This window comes from Pleurodeles waltl, chromosome 2_2 (genome assembly GCF_031143425.1).
Source record: "Pleurodeles waltl isolate 20211129_DDA chromosome 2_2, aPleWal1.hap1.20221129, whole genome shotgun sequence".
NCBI classification, from domain to species: domain Eukaryota; kingdom Metazoa; phylum Chordata; class Amphibia; order Caudata; family Salamandridae; genus Pleurodeles; species Pleurodeles waltl.
In genome coordinates, this window is record NC_090439.1 from 714526095 (window position 1) to 714553198 (window position 27104).

A 27104-nucleotide genomic window follows, 5' to 3' on the forward strand; every position below is an offset into this window, starting at 1 on the left:
ATCTCGATCTTCTGATGGGCGCTGACCTATTTGACATGTACAGGGTGGAAAGGAGGAAATCATCAATGACCTGCATGTTAGATGTAATTGGCCCCCCCCCACCCACTTTGCCATATGGCACATGCTCTCATCTGTCGGGCGTTGCACTCCTCATTCGCCCCCCACCCCACAAACTTACATCCACCCCAATCCACACAGGCATAGCCCATTCCATGTGCACCCGGTGTACTCACTTGTTGGTCTGGAGGACCGTAGAGTAGCGCATACTGGGGGAGGACCCCATCCACAAGCTTCTCCAACTCTTCAGACGTGAAGGCAGGGGCCCTTTCCCCAGTCGCAGCAGCCATTGTATCTTCCAGACCGAGGTCACAGCAGCACTTGCAGTATAGGTCCTCTCCTGTGGATGATCAGGTCTCGAGTGATTAAGCAGATAGAAAATGGCGGTCACGCCCGCGGCGTTGCGTACCGCGGCGGTGCGTACCGCGACCGCCGGCGCACTTCGTCATTGGCTCCTGAAACCCATAGGCTTCAATGTTAACCAATGCGGCTTTGCGCCGCGGTCTTCGACCGCCTACCGCCACTGTGTGCCCCGCCAGCGCATTGACCTCACATCCCATTGTCCCACTTCACAGGTCAGGCAGCCGCCATTTCAAGGGCCTACATGGCTTAATTTTGACTGCGACACACAGGCCTAGGCCTTGCATTGCCACACATACACGCCTTTCAACCCATTGCCATTCTTTAACTGTGCAAGCTGTCTGTACGTACCTGTGGTTTGGCTGACTCTGTGCTCCATGTTGTCCTTCCTAGGCACCGTCCGCTGGGACTTGCGATGAGAAGGAGGAATCCTCGCGTGTACCGACCGCTGGTGGACCTGTCGACAATGGAAGAACGCCATATAATACTTCGATACAGACTTGACCGTGCCACTATCCATGAACTGTGTGCCCAGCTGGAGCCAGCCCTGATGTCCCCCATCCGCCAACCCACAGGGATTCCCCCTCTGGTGCAGGTTTTGTCAGTCCTCCATTTTTTGGCCAGTGGGTCATTCCAGACCACAGTGGCCATGTCATCTGGAATGTCTCAGCCTATGTTTTCTAAGATTTTGAGCAGAGTGTTGTCTGCCCTGATGAAACTCATGCGGAGCTACATCATTTTCCCCGAGGAGGGTGACTTGCCTACAGTGAAGGGTGATTTCTATGCCCTTGGACATATCCCCAACATCATTGGTGCCATTGATGGGACCCATGTGGCTTTGGTACCCCCAAAAGACGATGATGAGCAGGTGTACCGAAACAGAAAAAATTATCATTCGATGAATGTCCAGGTGGTCTGTTTGGCTGACCAGTACATCTCCCATGTAAATGCCAAGTTCCCAGGGTCAGTGCATGACGCGTATGTGATGCGAAATAGCAGCATCCCCTATGTGATGGAGCAGCTACAGAGACAACGTGTGTGGCTAATAGGTGACTCTGGTTACCCCAACCTGCCGTGGCTACTGACCCCAGTGAGGAATCCCCGGACAAGGGCAGAGGAACGCTACAATGAGGCCCATGGGCGTACTAGGAGGGTGATTGAGCGAACCTTTGGCCTCCTGAAGGCCAGGTTTAGGTGCCTGCATATGACAGGTGGATCCCTAATGTACTCACCAAAGAAGGTGTGCCATATCATCGTGGCGTGCTGTATGCTTCACAACCTGGCTTTGCGACGCCAGGTGCCTTTCCTGCAGGAGGATGGTCCAGATGGTGGTGTTGTAGAAGCCGTGGAGCCTGTGGAGAGTGAAGAGGAGGAAGACTCAGAGGACGACACAGACAATAGGGACAGAGTGATACAACAGTATTTCCAGTAACACCCAGGTAAGAATCACCCACGCCATTTCCCAATTGCTTCTAGCCTCCTGCATCTGTACTTTCTGTAGTTCCCACCAGATATTTTTGGGTAATTTTTGATTTTCCCTTCCCTTCTCAGTGCTGTATGACGCAGTGCCTGACTTCTGCTTGGTTTGCCCATGAACTACAGCGTATTGACATTGGTATGTTGTCATCACTAATTGACAGAACAGATATTGAACAGTAATATGTAATACATTTGCTAATAATACAGCATGACTCCAAACTGATTTGTGTGCAATATGTGATTTATTTACAGGGCTAGATATTGGTACATGTGATTATAAGGGTGATGGGTGGGGGTGGAGTAATGTCCATGGCAGAGTCCAGTTCTCAGTCTCACAGGTGCATTGTCCTTTTGCCTGTGGAAGGATGGAGCAGAGGCAGTTCATGGTTGGACAGGGTGGCAATGTGGGACAGTGGGAAGAGTTCAGGGGGTATGTCCTGCTGGCGGGGGTCTTGACATCCTACTCTGTCTTTTTTTTGGATCTCAGGCTCCTCTTACGGGGTGGTTGTTCTTCAGCAGGAGGTGGGGTTCTGGTGGCCTGCCGTGGTGTTGGGGCCTCCTGTCCACTAGCGCCGGCGGAGGTGGTAGGCTGTTCCTGGTCCGGGCTAGTGACAGGGGCCCTGTGTGGTGCCACATGGTCCCGCAACGCCTCTTCTATCCTGTTGAGGGCCAGGACGATGGTCCCCATTGCGGTCCCGAGGATTCTCAGCTCCTCCCTGAACCCCATGTAGCGTTCCTCCTGCTGTGCCTGGATCTCCGTGAACCTGGCCAGTACCGTCGCCATCGTCTCTTGGGAGTGGTGGTATGCCCCCATGATGGTGGTGAGGGCCTCTTGGAGAGTGGGTTCCCTGGGCCTCTCCTCCCCCCCCTGTCGCACAGCAGCCCTCCGAGCTGCCCGGTTTCCCCCGGCCTCTGTCCCCTGGACGGTGTGCCCGCTACCACTGCCCCCAGGTCCCTGTTGTTGTTGGGGTGTTGGGTTAGCCTGGGTGCCCTGTAGTGGCAGACACACCGCTGATTGAGCTGTCCTAGAGACAGAGGCATGGGCCCGCTGGGTGGGAGCTGTGCTGGTGTCGGCAGAGGGGGTCGGGTCTGGTGTGGCCTGTGGCTGCCTGAGGGGAACCGACTGCCCAGAGGTCCCCGATGGTCCGGGCTGGTCATCAGGTTCACTGTCGACAGAGCTGCTATCCTCAGTGTGGGCCTGTTCCGGTGGTGGGATGGACACTTCTGGACCCTCCTGGCTGGTGTGTTGTCGTTCGGGTCCTGCATGGGGTAAGAGAGTTTGGTTATTGTTTCTGTGTGTGCAATAGCGTGCGTGTTATGGGTGCCCTTGTCCCCCAGTGCAGGCATTCCCTGGAGGGAGGTGTTGTGAGGGTAGTTAGTGGGGGGGAGGGGTTAGTGCAGTGGTCATGCTTAGGTGATGGGTGCCCATGATTTGTGTTGGCATGCAGGAGTTGGTGTTGGGATGGGTGGGTTGTGCTGGTGAGACATTGTCAGGGAGGATGTGTGCCGGGGGGTTGGGGGTGAGGGTGGGGGTGTGGGTTGGCATGCTGGTGGGGTGGGGGGGATATAGTAGTTGAGATGGGACTTACCAGAGTCCATTCCTCCGGCTACTCCAGCGAGGCCCTGAGGATGCAGGATGGTCAAGACCTCTTGCTCCCACGATGTAAATTCGGGAGGGGTGGGTGGGGGTCCGCCGCCAGTCTTCTGGACCGCGATGTTGTGCCTGGAGACCATCGATCGGACCTTCCCCCGTAGGTCGTTCCATCTTTTGCGGATGTCCTCCCTATTCCTGGGATGCTGTCCCACCGCGTTGACCCTGTCCACGATCCGCTGCCATAGCTCCGCCTTCCTGGCTATACTGGTGTGCTGCACCTGCGAGCCGAAGAGCTGGGGTTCCACTCTTAGGATTTCCTCCACCATGACCCGGAGTTCTTGGTCCGAAAAGCGTGGGTGCCTTTGGGGTGCCATGGGGTGGTGTGGGTGAGGTGTGGGGTGGTGTATGTGATGAGGAGTATGTTGGTGAGTGGTGCTTTGTGCTACTATGTGGTGTGTGTGATGGTGTAGTGTGCCTCAGTGTGTCTTGCTATGGATTGTCTGCTGTGTCTCTCTCTCCTTCTCTCAGTAATTATGGTCGCAGGGGTTTGTGGGTGATGTGGGAGTGTGTTTCATAGTTGGTTGATTGTGTGGGAGTGGTGTGTGTATGTGTATCAGGTGTGTGTATTTCAAATTGTCCAATGTGGCTGTGTTTTGGTGATGTGTGTGTATTCTGACCGCGGCGGTGTGTAGCGCCAATGGAATACCGCGTTTGAATGACCGCTGTGTGGATTCGTGGGTCGTAATGGCATGGGCGTATTTCTGTTGGCGTGTCGGTGGAGGTTTGGTCATCTCCAGTTTATCGCTGCCCGCTGATGTGGCGGGCTGCAGTGGAGGACGGATTTTTGGAGGTTTGGCCGTTGTGGGTCAGAATGACCGTGGCGGTTGACCGCGGCCGCGGCGGTGTTATGGCGGTCTTATGACCGGCGGTAAGGGCATTTTACCGCCGAGGTCAGAATCACCCCCTTAGACTTAAAAATATTAAATCTTGCAATCTGGCTTCAGAGATCTTAGATACCTTCAACTTCCTGAAGAGTGTATATTCATTTTTCAGGAAGCCCATAGGCGTACTACACAAAGCTGCTGTGACGCCAAGTGCAAAAGATTGGTGCAGAATTGTAGCATGTACATTATTGTCTCTGTAGAGAACAACAGCCTCTTCAGCCTTCAATTCAAAACTTCATTTGCTGTTATTTACATTTGCAAAAATCATGTCTAGCATACACCTCTATTACACTATATTTGAAAGCTGAGATGCACAACAGGCAAGTTGTGAAACATTAATGGAGAGTGTTAAACAGTTTTTCCCTGCAAGGACATGTCCAGTCCATTCCTGGGACCTTAATAGAGTCCTTACATGACTCCTGGAACTTCTTTCAAGACATACCATTCTTGTCAGAGGCAATTTCTTTCACTGAAAGTAGCCTTCCTAGTAGCAATAACTTCTTTATGTAGTTAGTGAATGCAAACCTTAACTTGGGGTAACCTTTCATTAAGGTTCATAAAGACTGCATCAAACTCAGGACAAATCCATAGTTTCTCCCAAAGGTAGTATCCCCATTCCATGTCAGTCAGACCATTGACTTACCAATCTTACCACAACCTCAGTTGGTTGCAGAGGGAGCATTACACACATTACCTGTAAAAAGGACACTAATGTATTACGTCAGCAACATCAAATCCATTCACAAAACAACTCTTTGCCATACCTCATATAGGTAATTCTATTCCCAAGCCCAATACAAACAAGGTTAAGTATATTCAGGCCTGAACTAAACATACACTTTACAATATGCCTACAGCACATTCTACTCGCCAAAAAGGAGCCAGTATAACCTTTTTTGGGGAATATACAGCTTGCAGACATCTACAAAGCAGATACAAGGTTTACACCACACACATTCACAAAACACTGCTGTGTCGACATTAATGCCTGACGAGAAGCACATGCCGAGCAAACAGTCCTTAGAACGTAATTCCAAATATCTGCCTCATCTGCTGGCTAATTAACTCTTTAGCGGAAAAGCAGTGCTTTTCAGTCTATGCAGAGCATGTATTCTACAGCTAAACGTGCTAGAAACTGAAAACGCTACTTACCAGAAACAAATGGTTAGTAGATTCCAGAGGTGTAGATTCGCATACATCCTGCCACATCCTTGAATCTGTTCTGTTTCAGATGTTTTCTCGTTATTAAACATGCATTCTTAATTCTTTCTCAGTGCACCTGTAGACATGCTCTTCTGCTTCACTTTACTCTACATACTTTCACTCACACTTTGGGGCAAAACAATCTGAGCTGGATACTTCTGATTCATTGGGAATTTCGAGGAGGTATCACAAGTCACTGCAAAACTGAAACACCTGCTTTTAAGAACAACAACATGCAACGTCTGCACCCAACACCACATAGCAGGACTACGCAAACCATATGAATCTACAGCACTACAAGCCACAAACTATTAGTTATACATTAAGTAACATTTTGCATTATCTGCATGTATTACCTGAATTGTATTCAGTCAAAGTCCATCATCAGTATGTTTTCTATCAGTCTACATTAATCGTTTAAAAGGGAACGCTGAGCAATAGCATGGAGTTCCAGCCACCACACTGAACATAATATTAGTAACAACTCAAGTGCCTAAAAACTGCCCATTGCTACACTCAATCTTTTATCATTTGATTATAAATAGCTACACTGTGCAGAATATTAACTAAACACTTTTAAATGCAAAATGTAGTTCTCTAATTACAGTGTCTGTGTGTGCCCTTATTCATACATTTGTATATATAATCGCATTATAGGGCCACCTGGCAGCAGTGTGATAATACTGATGTTCTGTGTATCCACCATGCCGGCCTGTTTTAAACAAACTGATATACAAGAGAATTATTTTTAACAGATAAGAAGAATATTGTTCAAAAATTTTAGAAATAACAAAAGCAAAAAGGTAATGCAGATTAAAAAAAAAAAACACTATCAAATACTAATACCTAACATTGGGGACTATTAAAAACACAAAGTTTGCACAAGGACCTTTAATTCTTCCAAGATTTGGTTTGTGACAAAATGACATTCTAAGAACAAGCATTGGCAAAGCCAATAGGTCTTGCCTTTGCAAGCGCTATTTGCTTTGCCAATGTGTTTAGCCATGTTGTACACCAGCGTGGCTGCTGTTCGGCATGGCTAACTGTTAGTGGTGTAGAGGAGAGTGGTGTGGAATATCAAAGAGTGGACTAGCAAAAAGTGGAGTGGCAGAGGCAGAGTGTGTTGTGTATTGGACTGCCATAGTGTGGAACCACATACAGTAGAGTGGTGTAGAGTGCATTGGAGTAGAGTGTTGCAGAGTATAGTGGCGTAGAGTGCAGTGGCGTTGAATTTAGCAACATACAATGCAGAATTGTAGAATGTAGTGGCATAGTTTGGAGTGGTGCATAGTAGAGTGGAGTGGCGTACAGTGGATTGGCTTAGAGTTGAGTGATGCAGAGGGCAGTGGCACAGAGTAGAGTCAAGTGGCATAGAGTGCATTGGTGTAGAGTGCAGAGTAGAAACAAGCGGCTTAGAGTGTAGTGGCATAGAGTGGTGCAGAGTAGAGTAGCATAGGCTGGCTTTCAGTTGACTCAGTAGGGGTTCCCGGAGTCCAGTAATGATTCAGTGGGGGTCCCCAGGTTCTAAAAATTATAAAGTGGTGATCCACAGAGTCAAAAGGTTGGGAACCACTGTTGTAGAGTGCAGTGGCAAAGAGTGCAGGGCTGTAGAGTAGAAGTGCATTGGCATAGCATATAATGGTACAGGGTAGAGCAGGGAGGTGTAGTGTGAAGTGGTGTAGAGTGCAGTGTCCTAGGGTGGAGTGGTGCAAAGTATAGTGGAATTTTGTAAAGTGGAGTGGTGTACAGTAGAGTGCGGTGGTATGAAGTAGTGCAGAGGTGTGGACCAGTGCAGATTAGAGTAGAATGTAGTGGCATAAAGTGGAGTATTAATGGTGTGGTAGCACACTGCCACAACAGACAAAACATTTTCAACTGAAATGACCATTACATTTGCACAGACATATGGTTTTACTAATAAAACTGTACAGCACAGAGATGACAATGTGGGGAAATTGTGTGGCCTAGTGTAATGACTTGCTTTGCTCATATTATAGTATTTGTTTCCGACACACTTCAGAAAAGACAAAAAATGTGCTTTATTTGTGTTCCTTATTCTGATATGTTCTGAAAAACTTATATAGTTCATTTAAATGCTGTTGTGTGCTAGAAAAAAATGTTTTTCCTACCCCCAGTATACAGCAAGATTGTCACATATAAATCCTCTCACTTTGAAGTCAGAAAAAGAAAAGTAAACAAGTAAACGTGACGAGATTAAGAACAAGATTTATAGGCCTGTGTACAGAAAGGAAACACTCAGAAGGATACTGTAAATAAGGTTTGGGCAAGGGAAGCTACAAACTCAAGCTCAGCCTAAAACAAATAAAGTCAGTGAATGGAAAGCAAGAAAATGTGAACTACAAACCGCAAGGTCAAAGGCAAGCAACAGGAAAAATGCAATCCTATGACAGCTTTCTGAATGTACTCAAGATGTCTTTAGCAAACCAGACAGCTGTGCTATCTAGTAGGCTGCTGTCTATAAAAGAGCTAAGGAAAGTTGTGGTATCCACAGATCAGTAAGGGGGAAGAACTGTAGACAGTTTACAGTTATGCGTGGCAACAGGAAATTGAAAACAGGAGGAAAGTAGTTGCTTTTACTTTAACAGACTGAAGTTAAACTGACAGGTGAATAGAAGCAATGTAATGTCACGAAACAAGGACATTTGTAAGAGAACTAATAGTTTCAGTAATTTAAAAGGGAAAATTATTAATAAAAGCTCACCCGATTTGATAGAAGTCAAAGATGGAGACATATCTTTATTGATACACAAGTTTATACATATCAGCAGAAGAATTAAATAAGAAATACAAAAATTACTCCTGAAATAATCTCCAGGAGGTTACACTTGTTTTAAAAATATGCTTTCATTAGAGTGGAAGTGACTGCTATCACTTCAGTTACGCATTTAAATTATGAATGGATTGAGCCCCAACTTCATGTAAGCACATGAGTCATTAGCTGTATAAGTAGCTGTTTCAGTTTCAACTGTTAATTCCATCAGGTCATTCTGATTCCATCTACTGCAGTTCATAAATTCCCGATTTAAACATATTATTGTTGGCAGTTATTGAAACCTTAAGAATCCTACTCCATTACCTGCAGCTGATCCCACATATGTGAAAGTTTGTAAATCCTCTGCATTATCTGCTTTTCACCAAATTTCGAAAAGCTTTTCTAGAGGGGTCTATAAAAGTATATTTAAATATAGCAGTAATTAAAGTAGAGTATCTTATGTATTGATTACTGAACCACGAGTATTACTACCCCTAGTTTTTCTGTCTACCATTTTTAGGTCTAGCTTGACAGTGCTGCTTAAAAAAAGAGCTTATAGGAGTACTGCAGAGTGATGCTTGGGCTCTGTCCACATGTTGATGGACCGGATACATGTTTAAAATAGACGCAGGTCATGTGCATCCACATAAAAAGTGCTTAAACCCTCCAACAGCTGTAAACGTTTGTTTATCTAGTTGCTGGTGCCTTAGCTGTTTACCTATTGTGTTACAAAAGAGCTTGATATTTAGGTCAAACACAAGCCACTGTAATGATATGTGTATCCTAGATATTTAGATAATTATGATGTTTATTCTTCCTGGCATCAGCATAGGTGAGAGGAGGACTGTCAAGCGCCATGAGTTGCTGTATTGCAATCCCAGCCACCACCTCTTTCCAACATCAAGTTCATAGTTGCATTGCAATCCTAGACTGAATTGTGGTTTTCTTTTCCAAGTTCCTAATTTTATGTTTTGTGGACTGAATTGACTTTTTAAGCTCCTTGGTTCCGAAAATTTAGTTGAATTGTTAATTTTAATTGTAAAAAATTATTTTACTAACATTATATTTAATTTTCTTCAAATCCTAAAACAAAACCCTTACTGGCCCTAAATGCTATCATTCCCTACAGACTTGTTGCTACCCCTTAATGCTACCTTTCTCTGAACCCTACAAACCCCTTATTATCTTGTATTGCAACCCATTCCTCAACCCTGAAAACATATTCTACCCCTTAGTGCACCCTTCCCCTAAACCCTCTTGCTGAAGTTTAATGCTAGCCTTCCCTGAACCATAAAAACTTTACTATTGTTGACGCTACACTTACCAGACCCTAAAACCCCTTCACTACCCATTAATGCTTCCCATCCCTGAACCCTACAAAAACCTTACTATCCCTTACTGCTACCTTTTTCTGAACTCTAAAACCCCATACAACTCCTTAATGCTACCCCTCCCTAAACCTTAAAACCTTACTACCCCTTAATGTTACTCATCCCTGAAAACCAAAAAATCCAAACTATCTCCTAATGTTACCATTCCCTAAACCCTAAAAGTGCATACTACCCCTTAACACTACCGTTCCTTGAACTGAAAAAAACTTAGCACCCCTTAAGGCTATAGAAACCCCCCTTGCTACTTCCTAATGCTACCCATCTCTGAACCCTAAAAACCCCATTCTACCCTTAAATGCTACTCTTTCCTGAACCTTACAAACCAATACTACTCCTTAATGCTCCCCTTCCCTGACTTCTAAAAACTCCTTACTACCCATTAACAATACCTTTCCCTGAACCATGAAACTCCTTACCACCCCTTCATTCTACTCTTCCCCGAACCCTAAAATGCCCTTGATACTGCTTTATGCTACCCTTGCCTGAAGCCTACAAATCAGTACTACCTCTTAGCAATACCCTTCCTTGAACCGTACAATCCTTTACAACCCTTTAAAGCTAACATTACCTTAACCTACAAACTGTTTATGAACCCTTAATGCAACCTTCCCTGACTACCCTTTACTGCTACTATTGAAAGCTAAAAGCTCATTATTATCTACTACTGGTACCCATTTGTTGAGCCTGGCCTTTTCTGCAGGACCACCCCAGAATTTTGTCTTCCTTTGCTGAACCTGTTTTCATTGGCTTTTAGAATTCTGTAAACTTTACTTCTGCTAATCAGTGGTAAAATGCTTGTGCTCTCCCTTTGAAAACATGGTAAAATTGGTCTACACCAAAATTGGTACATTTGATTTACTTATACGTCCCTAGTAAATGGTACTACATGTACCCAGGGCCTGTGAATTAAATGCTACTAGTGCAGTGGCGTCCAAGCGTTTTAGAACCATGTCCCAATTTTTAGAACAACAAATGTTTGCGGCGCATGTAGGTTTAATGACATGAGGTAGTCTGTTTTCTAATGTAACTAAAGCGTTGTTTGGGTCATTTGCAGAAATTATATTTTCCATTGAAATAGCCACTACATTTGGCCAGGCATACAGTTTTACTGATAAAACTACACTGCACACAAATGATAAAGTGTTATCATTTGTACACCTCCGAATAAAGTATCTTGATTTGTTTTGAACCTTTTAAAATCTTTGGTTCCATCACACTTCAGAATTACAAAAAAGTACTTTGTGTCTTTGCTCTCCAAATGGTGAATGAGTACAGTTCATTTACATGTATTTACATTTTGTTGTGTTACATACATGGCATCCTACACTTTCCTTTCATAAGACTGTTAAAAAATTCACATTACTTTTCGAAGTGAGAGGAGTTTTTAAAAATCCCTTTGTTAAAAAGCAGCAGTTTGTTAGAAACAGAAGGCAGCCAATGAGACAAGATAAATACAGAACTTAATGGTGTCTTTATTTATTGCTTACACTTTAGCGAGTCCCACCAAAAATTGTGTACCGACTCAATTGTAGCACTTGTTGTGCCACCAACTAGCTCCTTAAAAATGACTAGGGTGTGCAATTGCAGTCTGTAGTGCCTTTTTAAACTGCCATTTCAGCTTGGTAAAATAAACCTTTTGCCAGGCCTAAACCTTCCTTTTTAATATTTATAAGTCATCCCTAAGGGAGGTCCTAAAGGCTAAAAGGGCACAGTGCAAGTTATGTAAAAACAGGACACGTGTATTTAAGTATTACATAGATGACAGTGAAAACCTCCTAAAGTCATTTTTCATTGTAGCACGCCTATTTTTCCCAATAGAGTAACACTGGTTTACCTTATACACTTAATAAGTGATAACTTTAGTTTAGGAGATACAGAAATGCTTCTTCCACTGATTTGAATTGTAATTTAAAATCCTCTTTAGTGTAAGGTAGTTGTAAGGTAGTATTCTGGAATTGCCACTTTTAGAAAGTTGGTATTTTTCTGCCTAAACCAAATGTGTCTTTCTACCAGTGTCCAGGGTTACATAAGTGTGAACCGCTCTCCTGTGGTGTGTTGTGTATTCCTTCCAGACATGTGGATGTAAGGGACCTGGGTGTAGAGGGAGTTGGTCTTCCTGAAAGGATGTCTGAAAGGACCCTGCCTGCAGCACACACAAAGGAACCTGACAGCAGGTTTATCCTTGCCTTTTGTCCCCCTAGACAGTTTGGAGCCAAAGTCAGGGAAAGGGGAAGAACTGGCCAGAACCAGTTTAGGAGTGGGCCAGAGATTGTCCCGGCACAAAGCTGGCAGTGTGTATAGGAATGGCACTTTTAGAACTTCTCATCAAAACACCCATGTACTTGTGGATTCAGAAGTATTGCCCTGCGGTTTGATGAAGGAAGACTGGACCTGCTTGTCCTGAAATCAGTATCTCCAGAAGTGACTCCAGAGGTCAGTTGACCTCTTGTTTGAGCTACAAGGACACAAGCTTCCAGAGGCCTTTCCTGCAACCACTCAGCAGACCAGTCCCAACTGGACCTGCCTGAGCCTTGCTGCTGTTCTCTGCTGGAAGAGTCCCGATCCCCAGAAGGTGCCCCCCTGCTCCTGGACTCTTGGCTGGCATCAGAGTGTATCCCCCTTACTCAAAAACAAGCTACAGGTGAAAATCCAGAAGTTTTGGTTCTTCACGACTGCGAGAGAGCTCCTCAAGTCAGCAATGATCACTGCGTCTCCCGCAAATGTGAAGTTCTGTCGGTGACCTGCTGTTCACACTTAACAGCGTCTGTCCCGTCTCCTGCCAATGGAAAGCTCCAGCAGGACTGCTCCGCGTGCCTACAACAAGCTCATTGTGCCCCAGTGTGAAGTTCCAGCGGTGGCTCCTCGCAAGGACTTAGACTAAGATAAAATCTTCAACAGGACAAACTTGTTCCCTGTGTCTGGCCATGATCCATTGCAGTTGGCCTGCACTTGTGACTTTGACCACGTCCAGCCTGACCAGATACTCACAAGTGGTGCTTTGTGCTTTTTGACACTATCATAACTTTGGTTATACTTAGTTGGTTTCGGTCGTTTTGGTGTCATTTTATTTATTACATTTTACTCTATTTTTAAACATTGGTTTGGGATTTGTGTTGTTACTTTATTACTGTTTGAGTGCTGCAAAAAATACTTATCATCTCTAAGTTAAGCCTGATTGTTTTTGTGCCAAGGTACAAGAGGGCTAAACATAGGTTTGTTTAGTGGCTTTCATGGTACACCCTGACAAGGATTTTGTAACCCAATTTTTTTACAGCATTCAGGAAACTTAACAACCCTTACTACCATGTAACATTACTCGTCCCTGAACTGTAAAAGTTGCTTAATGCTACTGTTTCCTGACCCCTACGAAGTCCATACTCCCCGTTAGCACTCACTTAGTTACCCCAGGAAGAAGGGGGAGCCTAGAGTGTAATGCACAGAAGAATCCAGAGTCTGATATCTAATTTCTCAGATAATTCCTCATTTCTAAATGGTCCTTCAGGGTCGCATTTGTAATCCCTCTTATTTGTATCGCCACTGCCCTTCCAACAGTTATCAATGATCAGCTGTCAGGAGCTGTGGGGAGGTGTTACTGTGTGACATCATGGACATTGTTATAAGGCCGTTAGTTGTATCAGACAATTTTGAAAAGCTTACCTCTTTAAAGAATTAGAACAAAGTATTTAGGGAATCAGTGAAAACACTTTCTGGACAACATTCTGCTGATTGTGCACAGTGAAGCTGTACTGCATTGGCATTTTGGAAAGGTGAGCACCACCTCACTAATGTCGCAGGGTACAGAATGTCAGATGTTCGACAATACCATTACTACAACCAGTCATCATGGTATTACTGCAAATTCAGAGATTAATCTGCAACCATTGTTTCCTTCTCATTTTCCACAAATATTTGTGTGAAAGTTAACACCAGCTTTTTGATTTTGCTGTGGTACTAATAGGCAGAGCATGCAGTCTGTTATTTTGGTAAAATAGGGTTAAATGCACTGATAACCACTTTCCACACATTTCTCAAAATTGTTTACAGCCTCTAAATGACCACCAAAGTAGTATGTCCGTGACTGACAAAATACTCCTAAATGCTTTTCATAATATTGGCCTATCTAGATTTGGTACACTCCTTTTTTAGGTCAAGTTTAACAGCACAGCTTTCTGGATGAGACATTTTTACCAATTCTTTAAAATATGCATAGAATGGGTTTGGAGTGACTGCACCCAGAGGAGCATTAATCTTTCACTTCACGCTGTCAACTTGTGATGTATTGTTCCATCTTCCAGGACGTCCTTCATTTAGAATGAACAAGGGGTTCTAAATTTGAAAAATAAACTCAAATGTGCTGTTTGTCATATTCAGTTGTTTTTCTGCTGTATGCATTCTACATGGAAAGTATTGCTTTGCCGTTATTTCCAGCATTGGCAAAGCCAATAGGACAGAGTTTAATGTGATATACAACATTTGTGCATACGAAACATGCAAACAGCATGTGTGCATGTCTGTATTTACATTTGTTTGTACATTAAATCCAGACCATTGACGTGGAAAAAAGAGAACCATAGGTCACATCATCAAAACTTCTCTGCTAGTAATATTCAGCAGTGGCAAAACCCTTTTTAACACACCTTGTATTTATCAGTCATCATCGTCATACAGAACATCAAAGATTGCCTATGCCTTAATATACTTTTGCCATCCTTGATTACCTGATTTATATTGCTGTGAGTAGGTCAGTCCCTGAGATTTGTTGATGTAAGCATGGAAAACCAAGTATTTATCATTTCATCTGCATTGCGTGTTCAACATGTCACAGAAGCATTCTACCTATTTGTTTGCATATGGTGAACATTACGTAAGCAGAGCTGGGTTTGGATGCAGCCAAGCAACATACCTCTATGCTAGGATCAAAGGTAGTCCATTAAATATAACTGTTTTGTTTTTAGATCATAAAACCCAAGAGCAGAACCAAGATGTATTCTTACAGAGGGTATACATCACATTGCCCCATTAGTGTAACGCCTCATGGCATGACCCCTCCATCTCCATTAGGTTAGTGAGAGATTAGCCATATAAATGGCATGGTCGTTGGTCTCACTAGTTTTTGGTTTCTGGTAGTGTCATGGATGAATTTAAAATCTATAAGACTCAGTCTGTGGCCTATTGGTATATTTGTGATAAGACATTTATCTGCAATAGCATTAAGAATCAAGGGTATATTTATTAAAGCTCTGTGTAAAGTATAATTTGCATAATATGCTAAAAATATATTCTTTTTTGTGTAGCCTCCTTTTTACAGCCGCAACACAGCTGAAATGTATGATAACATTCTTCACAAGGGTCTACCTTTGAGACCTGGAGCCAGCCTTACTGCTTGGTCCATTTTGGAAGAGTTATTGGAGAAAGACAGGAAAAAACGGCTTGGCGCAAAGCAAGATTTTGTACGTAATGTCTTGTTTAAAAAAAAGTGCTTGCATTTATCATCTTTTTTATCAGGAAATGTGTTACTTCAGTTTCATTATGTTCTAAGTATAATATTATGTTAGCTTTATGCCACATTTGCAGTACATCGGGAAATGACTAATGGTGGAATCAGAAATGTTGTTGTAACCACAGTTCATTGCTTCATGCTTTCACAAAGTAAAAATGTTGAACAGTGCCTCTTTTTAAAAAATTGACAGATACATTGTTGCAGTAATAACCTTTGAAACTTAATTGGAAAGAGATATGTTGGCAAACACTGTAGTTAGAACTATGTGCTGCATACTTTGGTTCACACTGCCTGATGTGATGGGGCAGACAGGCATTGGTACAGCATTGATATCTCTAGACATTGGGCACTGGCAAAAAGATCCAGATGGATACAGCTACATTGTCAGTTGAATAAGAAGCATTGATCAGGCCCTTACTGTACCATATATTTAAACCCTCTGAATCCATTGTAACTTTCATAATGAAATGTTATTGGATTTGGCCGAGACCAACATTTATTTGAAGTTAGTATTTTTTAATATTCACAAATAAAAATAGAGAATTATGGCTATGATTCCATATGCATACATTTCGCAGCAATGCTATCATCCTATTCTTCATTGAGAAAATCGACAAAGTCAGATCTAACATTACCAATTAATTATCATCATCCACACTGGTATTTACACACATCTGCCACACAGCTATCTGGTCATCCTTCAGCACCATCTCCCACAAAGACCTATCCAACATTCTAAACTCACTTAAAGCAAAGGCACCTCCAAGAAAGATGATGTGCTTGTCTCCTCCATCATTAAGCTGCTGCAAGGAGAATCCCTCACACATCTCCTCCACATTGTCAATATCTCTCTAACCTAAGGCACCTTCCTCAACAGCCTCAAGATTGGATAGATCCCTCCCCTGGGACACTAGATTCAGCTGCCTATGCCAACTTCTGTCCTAAAACCTACATCCTATTCATTAGAAAAACCATAATGAAGGCAATAAAAACCCAGCTACAGGTGCATACCAGCAGACATATCCTACTCTAAGACTATAAATCGAGGTTCAGACCACAGAAAGTTTTTTAACAGGCATGTTTTTGTGTAGTTGAAGATACCCTCTTCCTAAGCAACTAAAATCACCCATGCCTCATGGTCCTCCTGGACTTCTCCACGGCTTTCAATACTGTTAACCATCTAGCTATGATCCACACCCTGAAAACTCTACATGGGCTTCATTGGCATAACCCTACTAGTGTTCACATCCTACCTCACTAATTAACAGTAGCTTGTTCAGGTAGGAACTATGTTGAAGGTGAAACCACACAGTATTATAAGTGGTAAAACTATTTATTTCAGGACACCGGAACAAGCGTGATCCTCCCTTCGCCAGCAACTGGGTAACTGACCTAGATCGAACCAGCACAATGCCAGGATTCCAAAGAACTATCCTGGCGTATACATTCCAAGCATTCTTATAATATTAAAAATATTAAACACACATCCCTACACATCACTCTCTCTTCTACCCAAAATAATATATTAAAACCTAAAATAAAATTGATAAAAACATCAATCTTGAGATTAATATGGTTGTACATAAATCTTCAACAGGCAAAGAAGTTGCACAGAAAAAGAAAACTCAGAAAGATGGTACATCATCGCTGCACCATTTGTACATAATCCTCCAAATAACAAGGAGATCAATGGTTTCTAGTGGAGCAACTTTCTCTTAACTTTAAGGGAGGAAAGGAACAGTGGAGACCTGGCCCACAAGCATTTCCTCCCCCACACTTAATGTGGCCTTTTGCGGCCACATCCCTATTGCTCACTAACTCTTTATCACTCATCAACACAAAACCATTTAGACTCCCTCGAGCCTCCATGTTTTCACTCTTAACTGTATTTTTGTCAGCATCTCCTCCTCTGGTACAGTGCTACTTTACGTTTGTTACACTTGTTGCCATTTTCCAATACTACATACCTGTCAAACACTTTCTTAATCTTGAATGGACCCCAACATTTTGTCAATCCCTTGCACACTCTCCCATGCAGTCATCTCCTTTCAACCCTTTACCATTAACAACAGAGTTCTTCCAAGCATCTATCTTGTGATAAGTATTTGTGAGCCACGCCAGGGTCAACTTGGTACCCGGTTTTCTACCTTGCATTTTCTCCAATGGGTGACACATTAGTCACACAATGAGCCGTGGTGCGATGAGCCCAGACCATATCGTTCACCAACACCTCGACAACACTCCAGCTTAGAATGGCCATGGATATAGCACCCTTCACTAAGCAGTTGGCACTTTCTACCATGCTATTGGTCTGGGGATTGTATAGTGCAGTACGATGGTGTGTTATGCCAGACATTTCCAGAAAGAATTTTATTGCATGTGATACCAGTTGTGTTTAATTATCTGTGATCAAAATCCGAGTCAATCCTTCCTCCAACAACACACTCTTCAAAATCTCAATTGTCCTTCTGGTGGTCACATCAGGCATGAATGTTACTACTAACCATTTGGAATCTACATCTGCCAAGACCATAGCATTCTTCAAACTGCCTTTCCCTACTTGCAGGGGCCCAATGAAGTTCAAGCACACAGTACTCCATTGTATGCCAAGGTGCTCAATGTGCCCCTGTAGTGCCTGGAGACCCATCATCAGTGTTTTCTTACTCTTTACACGCTTTGCAATTCACCACCCAAGAAGCGATTTGCTCATCCATACGAAGCCACCAAAAATTCTCCCTCGCCATTTTCTTTGTCATGGTTTGCCCCAATTGCCCTTGGTGGGCTATCTTGATTATTTTTTCCTTCAACCCTTTGGGTGGCACACATTTTTTAGTTCTCACTACAACCTCTGTCTGTCAAAGTCAGTTCATCCAGGATCTTCGCAAATGGCGTAACTGAAGGGGCTACTCTAATCTCCCTTCGTCCTCCACTCACTAACATTTGTTCAACCTTTTTAAGGACAAGAACTTGATCCATACACCTTTGCCACTCATCAACCATGAACGAGCAAGCAACACACTGTTCAATATCACACACCGAAGCCACTGCTTCCTCCTGTTCTGTGATACTATGCCTATTCCCCTCTTCCTATTTCAAGGACATTCGTGAGAGACAGTCTGCCTGTGCATTTTTCCACCCTGGTATGTGTGTAACCCAGAACTAATACTCTTGAAACCTAGAAGCTAATCTAGCTATCCTAGGTGATCCCTTCCCAGCTCCACCTAGACTCAAAACCTTGACTAAGAGATTGTGGTCCGTACAAATGCAAAAACTCACCCCACAAAAAGTCCTAAAATGTTCAAATCACCAAGCTGTCGCCAAGGCCTCATGCTCTATAAAGAAATAGTTATGTTTGCTTTCCGTTAGAGAGCGTGAGGCAAATGCCATCATCTTTTCTATAGCATCATGAACCTGGGAAAGAACTGCTCCCACGCACGCTTGTATCCACTGTTTCGAGCTGAGTGTCAAACGGTGGCAGGATACCTTCACATACATCCTTCTTCACCATGTCAGATGCCCTAAACTTGCACCCCTTCTGCAACAACATCCTCATTTACCCAGGCCTGCTTGCAAAAATGTTTGCAAATTTAGCGTAGTATTCGATCAAACCCATGAATTACCTTAATTTCTTAATTGATCTTTGTCACAAGGCACGGCTGCAGAACTGATCGCTTTCAACAAATCAACCTTGGACCTGACACCCCTCCCTGAGTTAGTATAACCAAAATATTCAATTTCTTCTACCAGGAACCTGCATTTGTCCCTCCTCAACGTGAGGCCCGCCTCCATCAGTCTTGCTAACACAGCCCTCAAGACATTGTTGTGATATTTTGTGGTTTCTCCAAATACGAGAAAATCATCCTGCAAATACTTAACGTTTCCATCCTTCTGAACACATCAGCCATAATACGTTGGAGAATGCTTGCAGCCTAGTATAGCCCAAACTGCAAAGATCCACACAGAACCTAATCTTGCCATGATTCTTTTTTTGGTATAACCACAGGGGAGACCCATTTAGAAGCCTCGACCGGCTCTATGACCCTCCTTATGTATGTCATTTAACAATTTTTTGACTTCACTCCTGACGACTAGGTACTCTCCTCAAATTGTGCTTAACTGGGATTGTACCTTCCTTTCTCTAGCACAATTCTGTAAGCATAACCCTTTATCTTACCCAACTTCTCGTTAAACACTTCTTTCATTTTGTTCAACACCTCTTTTATATTCACATCAGTCACAGACAATACCTGACCAGGAGCATGAGAATCAATGAGAATGTGCAAATCAAATTAATGTATCCATCTCAAAATAGGTGGGCTGTCTTCATCCTTATAGACCTTTCCCACAATGTCTTATGTTTTAAATTCAATAGGGTATAAAAAGTACCCTGACACCTCTATCATCCCTCCCAGTTATCCCGCTCGATTTATGGCCTTGGGCAACAGAGAAACTTGCGGCCACTCCTTCCTCCACATTTTCTTCAGCGCAATAGTGTACAACGAACCAGAGTTTACTATAAGTTCAACAAGTTTGCCCAAAATTTCAAAGGAGGCTTTTGGTCTAACTTGTCTGTCAATTTCCTCTACTCCAGAAAGGACCATCAAAAATCGTTCCTTGTTGTCCTATTCACAGATCATGTCCTTGGTAACAGCCACTTGAGATTTACTCATCCCTTTGCAAGCACGAGCATAGCGGTCTTTGCGCCCACAATTCCTTAACTCCTTATTAGGTGCAAAGCACCACTTGGAATCACTGGAATGGTACAAGCTACCACACCTTGAGCAATCTTTGGACGTAGCCCCTCTCTGTGCTTTAACCTCATACTTGTTGGTTACTCCTTTCATCCTCTCATCCTTCTTGTTGACAGCAACAATTTCTCTTTCCGTGCCCACCAACTCTTTTCTGCCCATTTCCCTAATGCAATGTTCCGATACTTCCTCCACCTTGGCGATCGAGATAGCATCTTTCAATGATGGGTTCTTAGCTCACAGGTGTTCTTGTGTTTTTTTTTTTTTTGCTGTAGCACTGAATAATAAGTTGGTCTCTGATCAGCTCATTCGTCATCTGACTAAATTTGAATTTTATTGACAGGTCATGTAACCCTGAAACAAAATCTTCCACTGATTCACCAGTTTTTTGCGACCTTGTATAAAACTTGTAGCATGACATTACAGTGTTTTCTTCTTTTGTGAATTTGTTTTCTAAACACAGTTAGGCCTCCTCGTAAACATCATTCATAGGTTGATTGTCACTTCCTAATCTGGGGTAAGTATTTAAAAATATGGTGAGCCTCGTTGCTGCCTAATAACAATGCTTTTTTCCTTTCAGGGGGTAAATTCTAGCCGATTTAGTGCTATGAGATAATTATCAAACAGATTTATCCACTCCTCCCATTGAATAGATGGTTCTCCATGCTGTGCTAAAAATGATGGTGGAATTACTATAGAAAAGGATGCCATGTTTGCTAAGATAATTTCCTTCAAAGGCAATCAATGTGCAGAAACCAAAACAAAGTATTCTTAAGTTGAAGTTGCCAAGGTACTTTCCGCTACAAACTTCTATGTGCTGGTACAAGCACATCCTCTCAGTCGGAAGAAGGAAAAAGAGGAGATCCTGATCCAAACAGGACGTGTCCATGGAAATTATTATTGGTCCCAACTCAGCATTCACAACTCGGTGAGTGAAAGCGGGCAAGAAGGGCATGAAAGGCATACTGCACAGCGTGCTGACCGTTACCTGCACAGAGGATTTCAAAAGTCCACCCTCTGCGCTTGCACTGAATTACAACAGACCACTGGCAGCACTCACACCGAACAAGCCAACATGCTGCGCAGTACCCCATAGCCTTGCCTCACCCACTTTGCCACACTTTACTTCTCTTCCCACGATCCTTGTCGTTTGGCACATCCGACCTTCACATGAGTGACACTTGTGGCCCGAAAATAATACGGGCTGTAACTTATACTCATGCTGAATCCTGAGGTCAATGTCACCATGTGTGGCTGGCTAACGCAACCAAAATGTTGAAGGTGACACCACACGGTAATAAAAGGCATAAAACTGTTTATTACAGGACACCAGAACAAGCGTGATCCTCTCTTCGCTAGTCACCCGGAAACTGACCAAGATTGACCAGCACAACGCCAGGATTCTGAAGAACTATCCCGGTGTATACATTCCAAACATTCTTATCATATTAAACAAATTAAACCTGAATTACTACACCTGGTTCTGTTATATTTCACCAAAGCTTTCAAAACTGCTGACCATCTAGCAATGATCCATACCGTGAAAGCTCTGCATGGGCTTTAATGGCATAGCCCTACTGTGGTTCACATCCTATCTCACTAATTAAGAGTAGCTTCTTCAGATACGATCTACCAGGTCTGAACCTACAGAGTCCGCTTCGGCTCCAATCTGTCACCCACTATTTTCAACCGCTTTTTGAAACCCTTGGGTGCTACATTTGCAGAGAGCAATATCAGTGTCCACCTCATTCTGTTTCAAAATCCCACTCAACCAGTGACATACCTAGACTCATAGCCTGCCTTGAACGCAACCAAACCATGTGATGCTAAACCCCATAAAGACTGAATTCGAGCTGTTTGCCAGCAATATCAAATGTTTTCCAATTCACTCCTGGTTCTCCAACTGAAACCTAAGAGACATCACACTGTTACTGACAGAACAGGCCAAGTCCCTCCCTCAGATTCACCCTAAACTCACTTCCATCACTCACGCAACAGATTGGCAAGAAGACCAAACCAGTCTAGTTCCAACTCTCTCCTGAAAAAAGTGTAATCATTTCCCCCAGGAGAAGATTTCAGAATGACAGTGCAAGCCTTACACTCTCTCACCTAGACGCAGGCAACACCCTGCTCACCAGCTTCCCAGTTTCTTTGAATAACATCCTTCACTCAAAAGAATGGGTCATCCAGGCGCTGAAGAAATCTGACTACATCACCCTTGCACTAAAGGATTGACACTATCTCCTCCTGCAATCCCAGATCGTCTTCAAAATCAGCTGCATCACCAATAAGCCTTTTACACCAATACCTATCTACCTAGCTAACAAACTAACAATATCTGAAGGTCAGTGTTAGAAGTCGAGAAGTTGCCGTTATGTCTTACCACGGGGTGATTGCTATATCCCTCCAAGGCTCCACACAAAATTCCTCTATTTGAAGGCGAGCCCCTTCTTTGGCACTAAGATGTTAATGATTCATCTGTGTCGTGCTGTGGGCCAAGTGTCTGCAGAATTCAATTAGACTATATGGTTTCACTCCTGGCCTAGTTAGGCCCTTATATTTTTGAGAGGTCTCGGGCATTGCTACCTCTTGTCCTATACTGTGTCTACTATTTGCAGTAGTTGGTTGGAATACTTTGGTGATTGATTCTTGAACAAACACCACATTCCCCTCAGTTGTCGTTACTGCATTTTTTGACACATCGAGCAGCACAAAATTTTCTATGTGCAAATATGTCCTCATGATGACCTTAAGCTACCAGGTTGGAATGCCGTCGACATTTGAAACATTAAGTTTCAGCTTTTGATGTATTACATGATATTCAAAAACCTTCCACTACTATCAAATTCATGTAGTAAAATCTTATAAGCATTGCTTAAATGCTGTTTTCTTTTCTTTTTTTCCTTTGGTGTTTTAGATAAATGTGGTTGCTGTTACAGTTGTGTGTTTAATGATCTTTAAATATACTTGCAGTATTAAACTTGATGCTTCCCTTTTTGTATTGTTTTCTTATTCATTCTGTTGTTTAAATTGTTATTTCAATTAATACCTGTTTAGACATTGTTGAAGATACCAGGAGTGGATTTGCAGCATCTTCAGCTTAGAGAGTAAACACTGTAGGAAGGAGACAACAAGCCTCATTGGACTGTGACCCCAGCTTCTGAACCACCATGCTCTCCAACATCAGAACAGCATTAACCCTCCTATAATTCAGGAAGAAACTGAAAATACTCCTCCTTTAGAAACACAATCTCAGATATTCTTGACTTCTGACCCCCTTCCACTAGGTCTACCTCCTCCCTCTGTCCTCTCCCTCATATCTATCACCTCAGGAGCTTGCTCCCAGCTCATTTCTGTGTGGCTAGCGACCTATGTTAGCAGTTTAGAAATATCCAAAACATACACACACCAAACATTGTTGAAGATATGTGTCTATAGGGAATGGGATATATGATTCTTTTATTAGTGTTCACATTAGATTTGCAAATTCATGACAAATGATAAGCACGTAATATTTCCTTATCCCAGTTTTGGATGTTGGAGACGATGCATATTTCATGGAACTTCCAGAATATGAGCTCTTTAAGATGCTGGGAGACTATTGTCAGTCATTTGCCATAGTAGTCCCACTTTACCCCCCTGTATACACTAATCTGTAGTTAGCACAGTATTTCCACTACCTTTAGCGGTTAAACGCGATGTATTGTCAAAGGCCTGTCCACTGACATCAAAACACTCGATGACAGGGCCATCTTTCTCTGTTCTAAGAAGAGCAATATTAGTTATTCAACTTCAAGTCACCTGATTATCTTTGCCTGCAGCAGTTAAACGGTTTCGAATTAGTGTTATCTCATGTTCCCCCAAACCAATATTCTCCTAAGACTCTTGTAAATCAAGTTCTCATGTATGAGTCACATATGCAGTAAGTTGTTCGTACAGCATTTTGGGTTCTTCTTACGCAGCCTTATTTGCTCAATTCTGTTTTCCACTTATTTCTCTAAAATGTTGATTTGGCAAGGTTCTTCCCATTTGCCAATTATAATTAACCTTTTTACAAGCCCCTTAGTCAAATTATTTTTTGTAACTGAAATGAGCTGATTGCAGCAAGCTTTCATATTTTTAGCTAGCTCTTATTGTATCCAAATTGCAGTGTTTTTTCTGTCTAAATAAGTATTTATGAGCTTTCCAGACTAATGGAGATTTAGTGTAGAAAGTGATGATATTTCCACATGATTGCGCTACAGCAATAATGTATATTTGAGCGTGACAAATCATAATATGTGCTGTGGGCTAATTTAGTCTCTTTAAGAATAAATGCGCTCATGTGAGGGCCAACATGATCAGAGTGATAACACTGCTCCAATCATGAGGCCAACTTTCAAAAGAGCAAAGTGAAAGTTGTTTTCCCACACCAGCATGTTTCAAACCTGTGTAGACTGGAAGGTAGATGATTAGCCAAATTGCAGTGAGCAAGGCCCAATCTTCCAAGACAATCCTAAAAAGTGGGAGTGTTCCTCTTTTCTCAACCTTGAGTGGGGGAATCCTCCACAGTCTATTTCAAACATAACGTTGAAGCCTTCAGCAAAGAAAACTACCTAGGGTTGGATTGGGGAGGAATACAGTGGAAGATTAGCCGGCTACAAGCACGTTCCAAGCTTCCAAAAGTTACCCTAAAGGGAGTATTTGAGAAATTACAGCCCTCCTTCTAACTACTGAGGAGCAGAAATTAACATGCACAAAAGAGTCTTTAATCAAGATCAAGTCATCCAAGCCTGAACTCCAAAAATGGGGCACCACCAAGAAGGAAGGACGGGGAGAGGTTTAACCTATTCAGCACACTCAGGCTCCCATTTTGCTTCAAACAAGGACACAAACCTTTAGCTGTGAACACTGCATAAGGACCTTGGCCTAGGTTCCCCATACATTGCACCCCAGCCCATTTCATGCTGAGGGAGGGCTAATTATGTTGAATAGTAGCAGAGCAAGTAAGTGTAGTCAACACTTAGCATAGGAACTCTGTACAGAGGACCCAATCCACCCTCGATACAGACCAAAACGTGGTAGTTATAGTGGACTTGAACTTGATATACTGACACGGTATAGATAGAGGTGTTCGATGGCATATGTTGCTGCAGATACACATGTTTAGCACAGTCCGCTGCCTGGTGTTGGGCTCGGAGTATTACAAGTTGTTTTTCTTCGAAGAAGTCTTTTTTGGTCACGGGACCGAAGGACTCCTCCTTCTTCGGCTCCATTGCGCATGGGCGTCGACTCCATCTTAGATTGTTTTTTTCCGCTGTCGGGTTCGGACGTATTCCTTTTCGCTCCGTGTTTCGGTTCGGAAAGTTAGTCAGAATCTCGGAAGAAAGCGTCGGTATTGTTCCGTTCGGTATCGGGATAGTTAGGTACATCGACACCGATCATCGGAAGACTTTGGGGTAGTTTCGATCCCCCATCGGGGCCTGGTCGGCCCGACCGCGTGCAACATCGAAGCCGATGGAACGGACCCCGTTTCGTTTCTGCCCAAAATGTCACAGTAAGTATCCTTATACAGATCAGCACTTGGTCTGTAACTTGTGCTTGTCCCCCGAGCACAAGGAGGATACCTGTGAGGCCTGTCGAGGCTTCCTGTCCAGAAAAACACTCCGGGACCGAAGAGCCAGGCGTCTTCAAATGGCTTCTACGCCGACAAAACAACGTTTCGACGAGGAAGAGGAAACATTCTCGGTTCCGGAATCAGAATCCGGAGACTCCGACGTCGAAGAACAGCTACAAACAGTGAGTAAGACGTCGAAAAGTAAAACCATTGAGAAGACAAAAGCCCAGGGGACGCCACTGCCAACAGGCCATGGCTCGACCCATAAAACCGGCGAACCGTCGAAGGCGCCGAAAAAGGGCACGCCCATAGCGAAGACACCCGACTCCGGTCGAGGGACCGCCATGGAGCAACCTCGGAGCCGAGATAGCGGCGCCGAGAGGCAAAAGCAAGATGCCGGCACCGAAAAACATCGGCATCGAGACACACTGCCGAAAGCCACAAAAATCCTGTCGGCGCCGAAGCCGAAAAAAGATCTCTCGGCGCCGAAAAGTTCCACACCTTCATCCTACACAGAGGAACAAGGAATAAGTGGCCAGATGCACAAATTTGGACAAGAGCTCCAAAGTGTAGAATCGGACTACACACAAAAGAGACTATACATCCAGCAAGACACAGGGAAGATATCAACCCTTCCCCCAATAATGAGGAAAAGAAGGATCGGACTCCCAAAGGATGACGCACAACCACAAGCCAAAGTGGTTAAAAAAGTCACGCCTCCGCCCTCTCCACCACAGGCATCGCCGGCACAAACACCGCCACAAATGCACTCACCAGCGCAAACTACCATAAGTCATTACGATCAGGATCAAGACGCTTGGGACCTGTATGACACCCCAGTGCCGGACAATGATCCCGATTCATACCCCACAAAGCCATCACCGCCAGAGGACAGTACCTCATACTCGCAACTGGTGGCTAGGGCAGCAGACTTCCACAATGTCCAACTGCATTCCGATCCTATAGAGGATGATTTTTTATTTAACACCCTCTCAGCTACACACAGCCAATATCAATGTCTCCCAATGCTACCAGGGATGTTACGGCACGCAAAACAAATTTTTGAAGAGCCCGTAAAATCAAGAGCCATCACCCCAAGGGTGGATAAGAAATACAAACCACCACCCACAGACCCAGTGTTTATTACTTCACAGTTACCACCTGACTCCGTGGTAGTAGGGGCAGCTCGCAAGAGAGCAAATTCCCATACATCTGGCGACGCCCCACCTCCGGACAAAGAAAGCCGAAAATTTGATGCGGCAGGAAAAAGAGTAGCATCACAGGCAGCCAACCAGTGGCGCATCGCAAATTCACAAGCGCTGCTGGCCAGATATGACCGCGCACACTGGGACGAGATGCAACTTCTCGTAGACCATCTTCCCCAGGAATACCAAAAAAGGGCGCAGCAAATAGTTGAAGAGGGACAAACGATCTCAAACAATCAAATCCGCTCTTCACT

General features: G+C 43.6%; 1 protein-coding gene across 4 annotated transcripts in view; it reads left to right on the forward strand.

Annotated features, from left to right (window-relative positions):
* Positions 1-27104, forward strand: part of SGK3 (serum/glucocorticoid regulated kinase family member 3) — a 449614-nt gene that overhangs the window by 375352 nt on the left and 47158 nt on the right. For all 4 annotated transcript variants that reach the window (XM_069220281.1, XM_069220279.1, XM_069220282.1 and 1 more), the window contains one exon: positions 15096-15251. In XM_069220281.1, coding sequence (XP_069076382.1) covers positions 15096-15251 — 156 coding nt within the window. The remainder of the gene's footprint in view (positions 1-15095; positions 15252-27104) is intronic.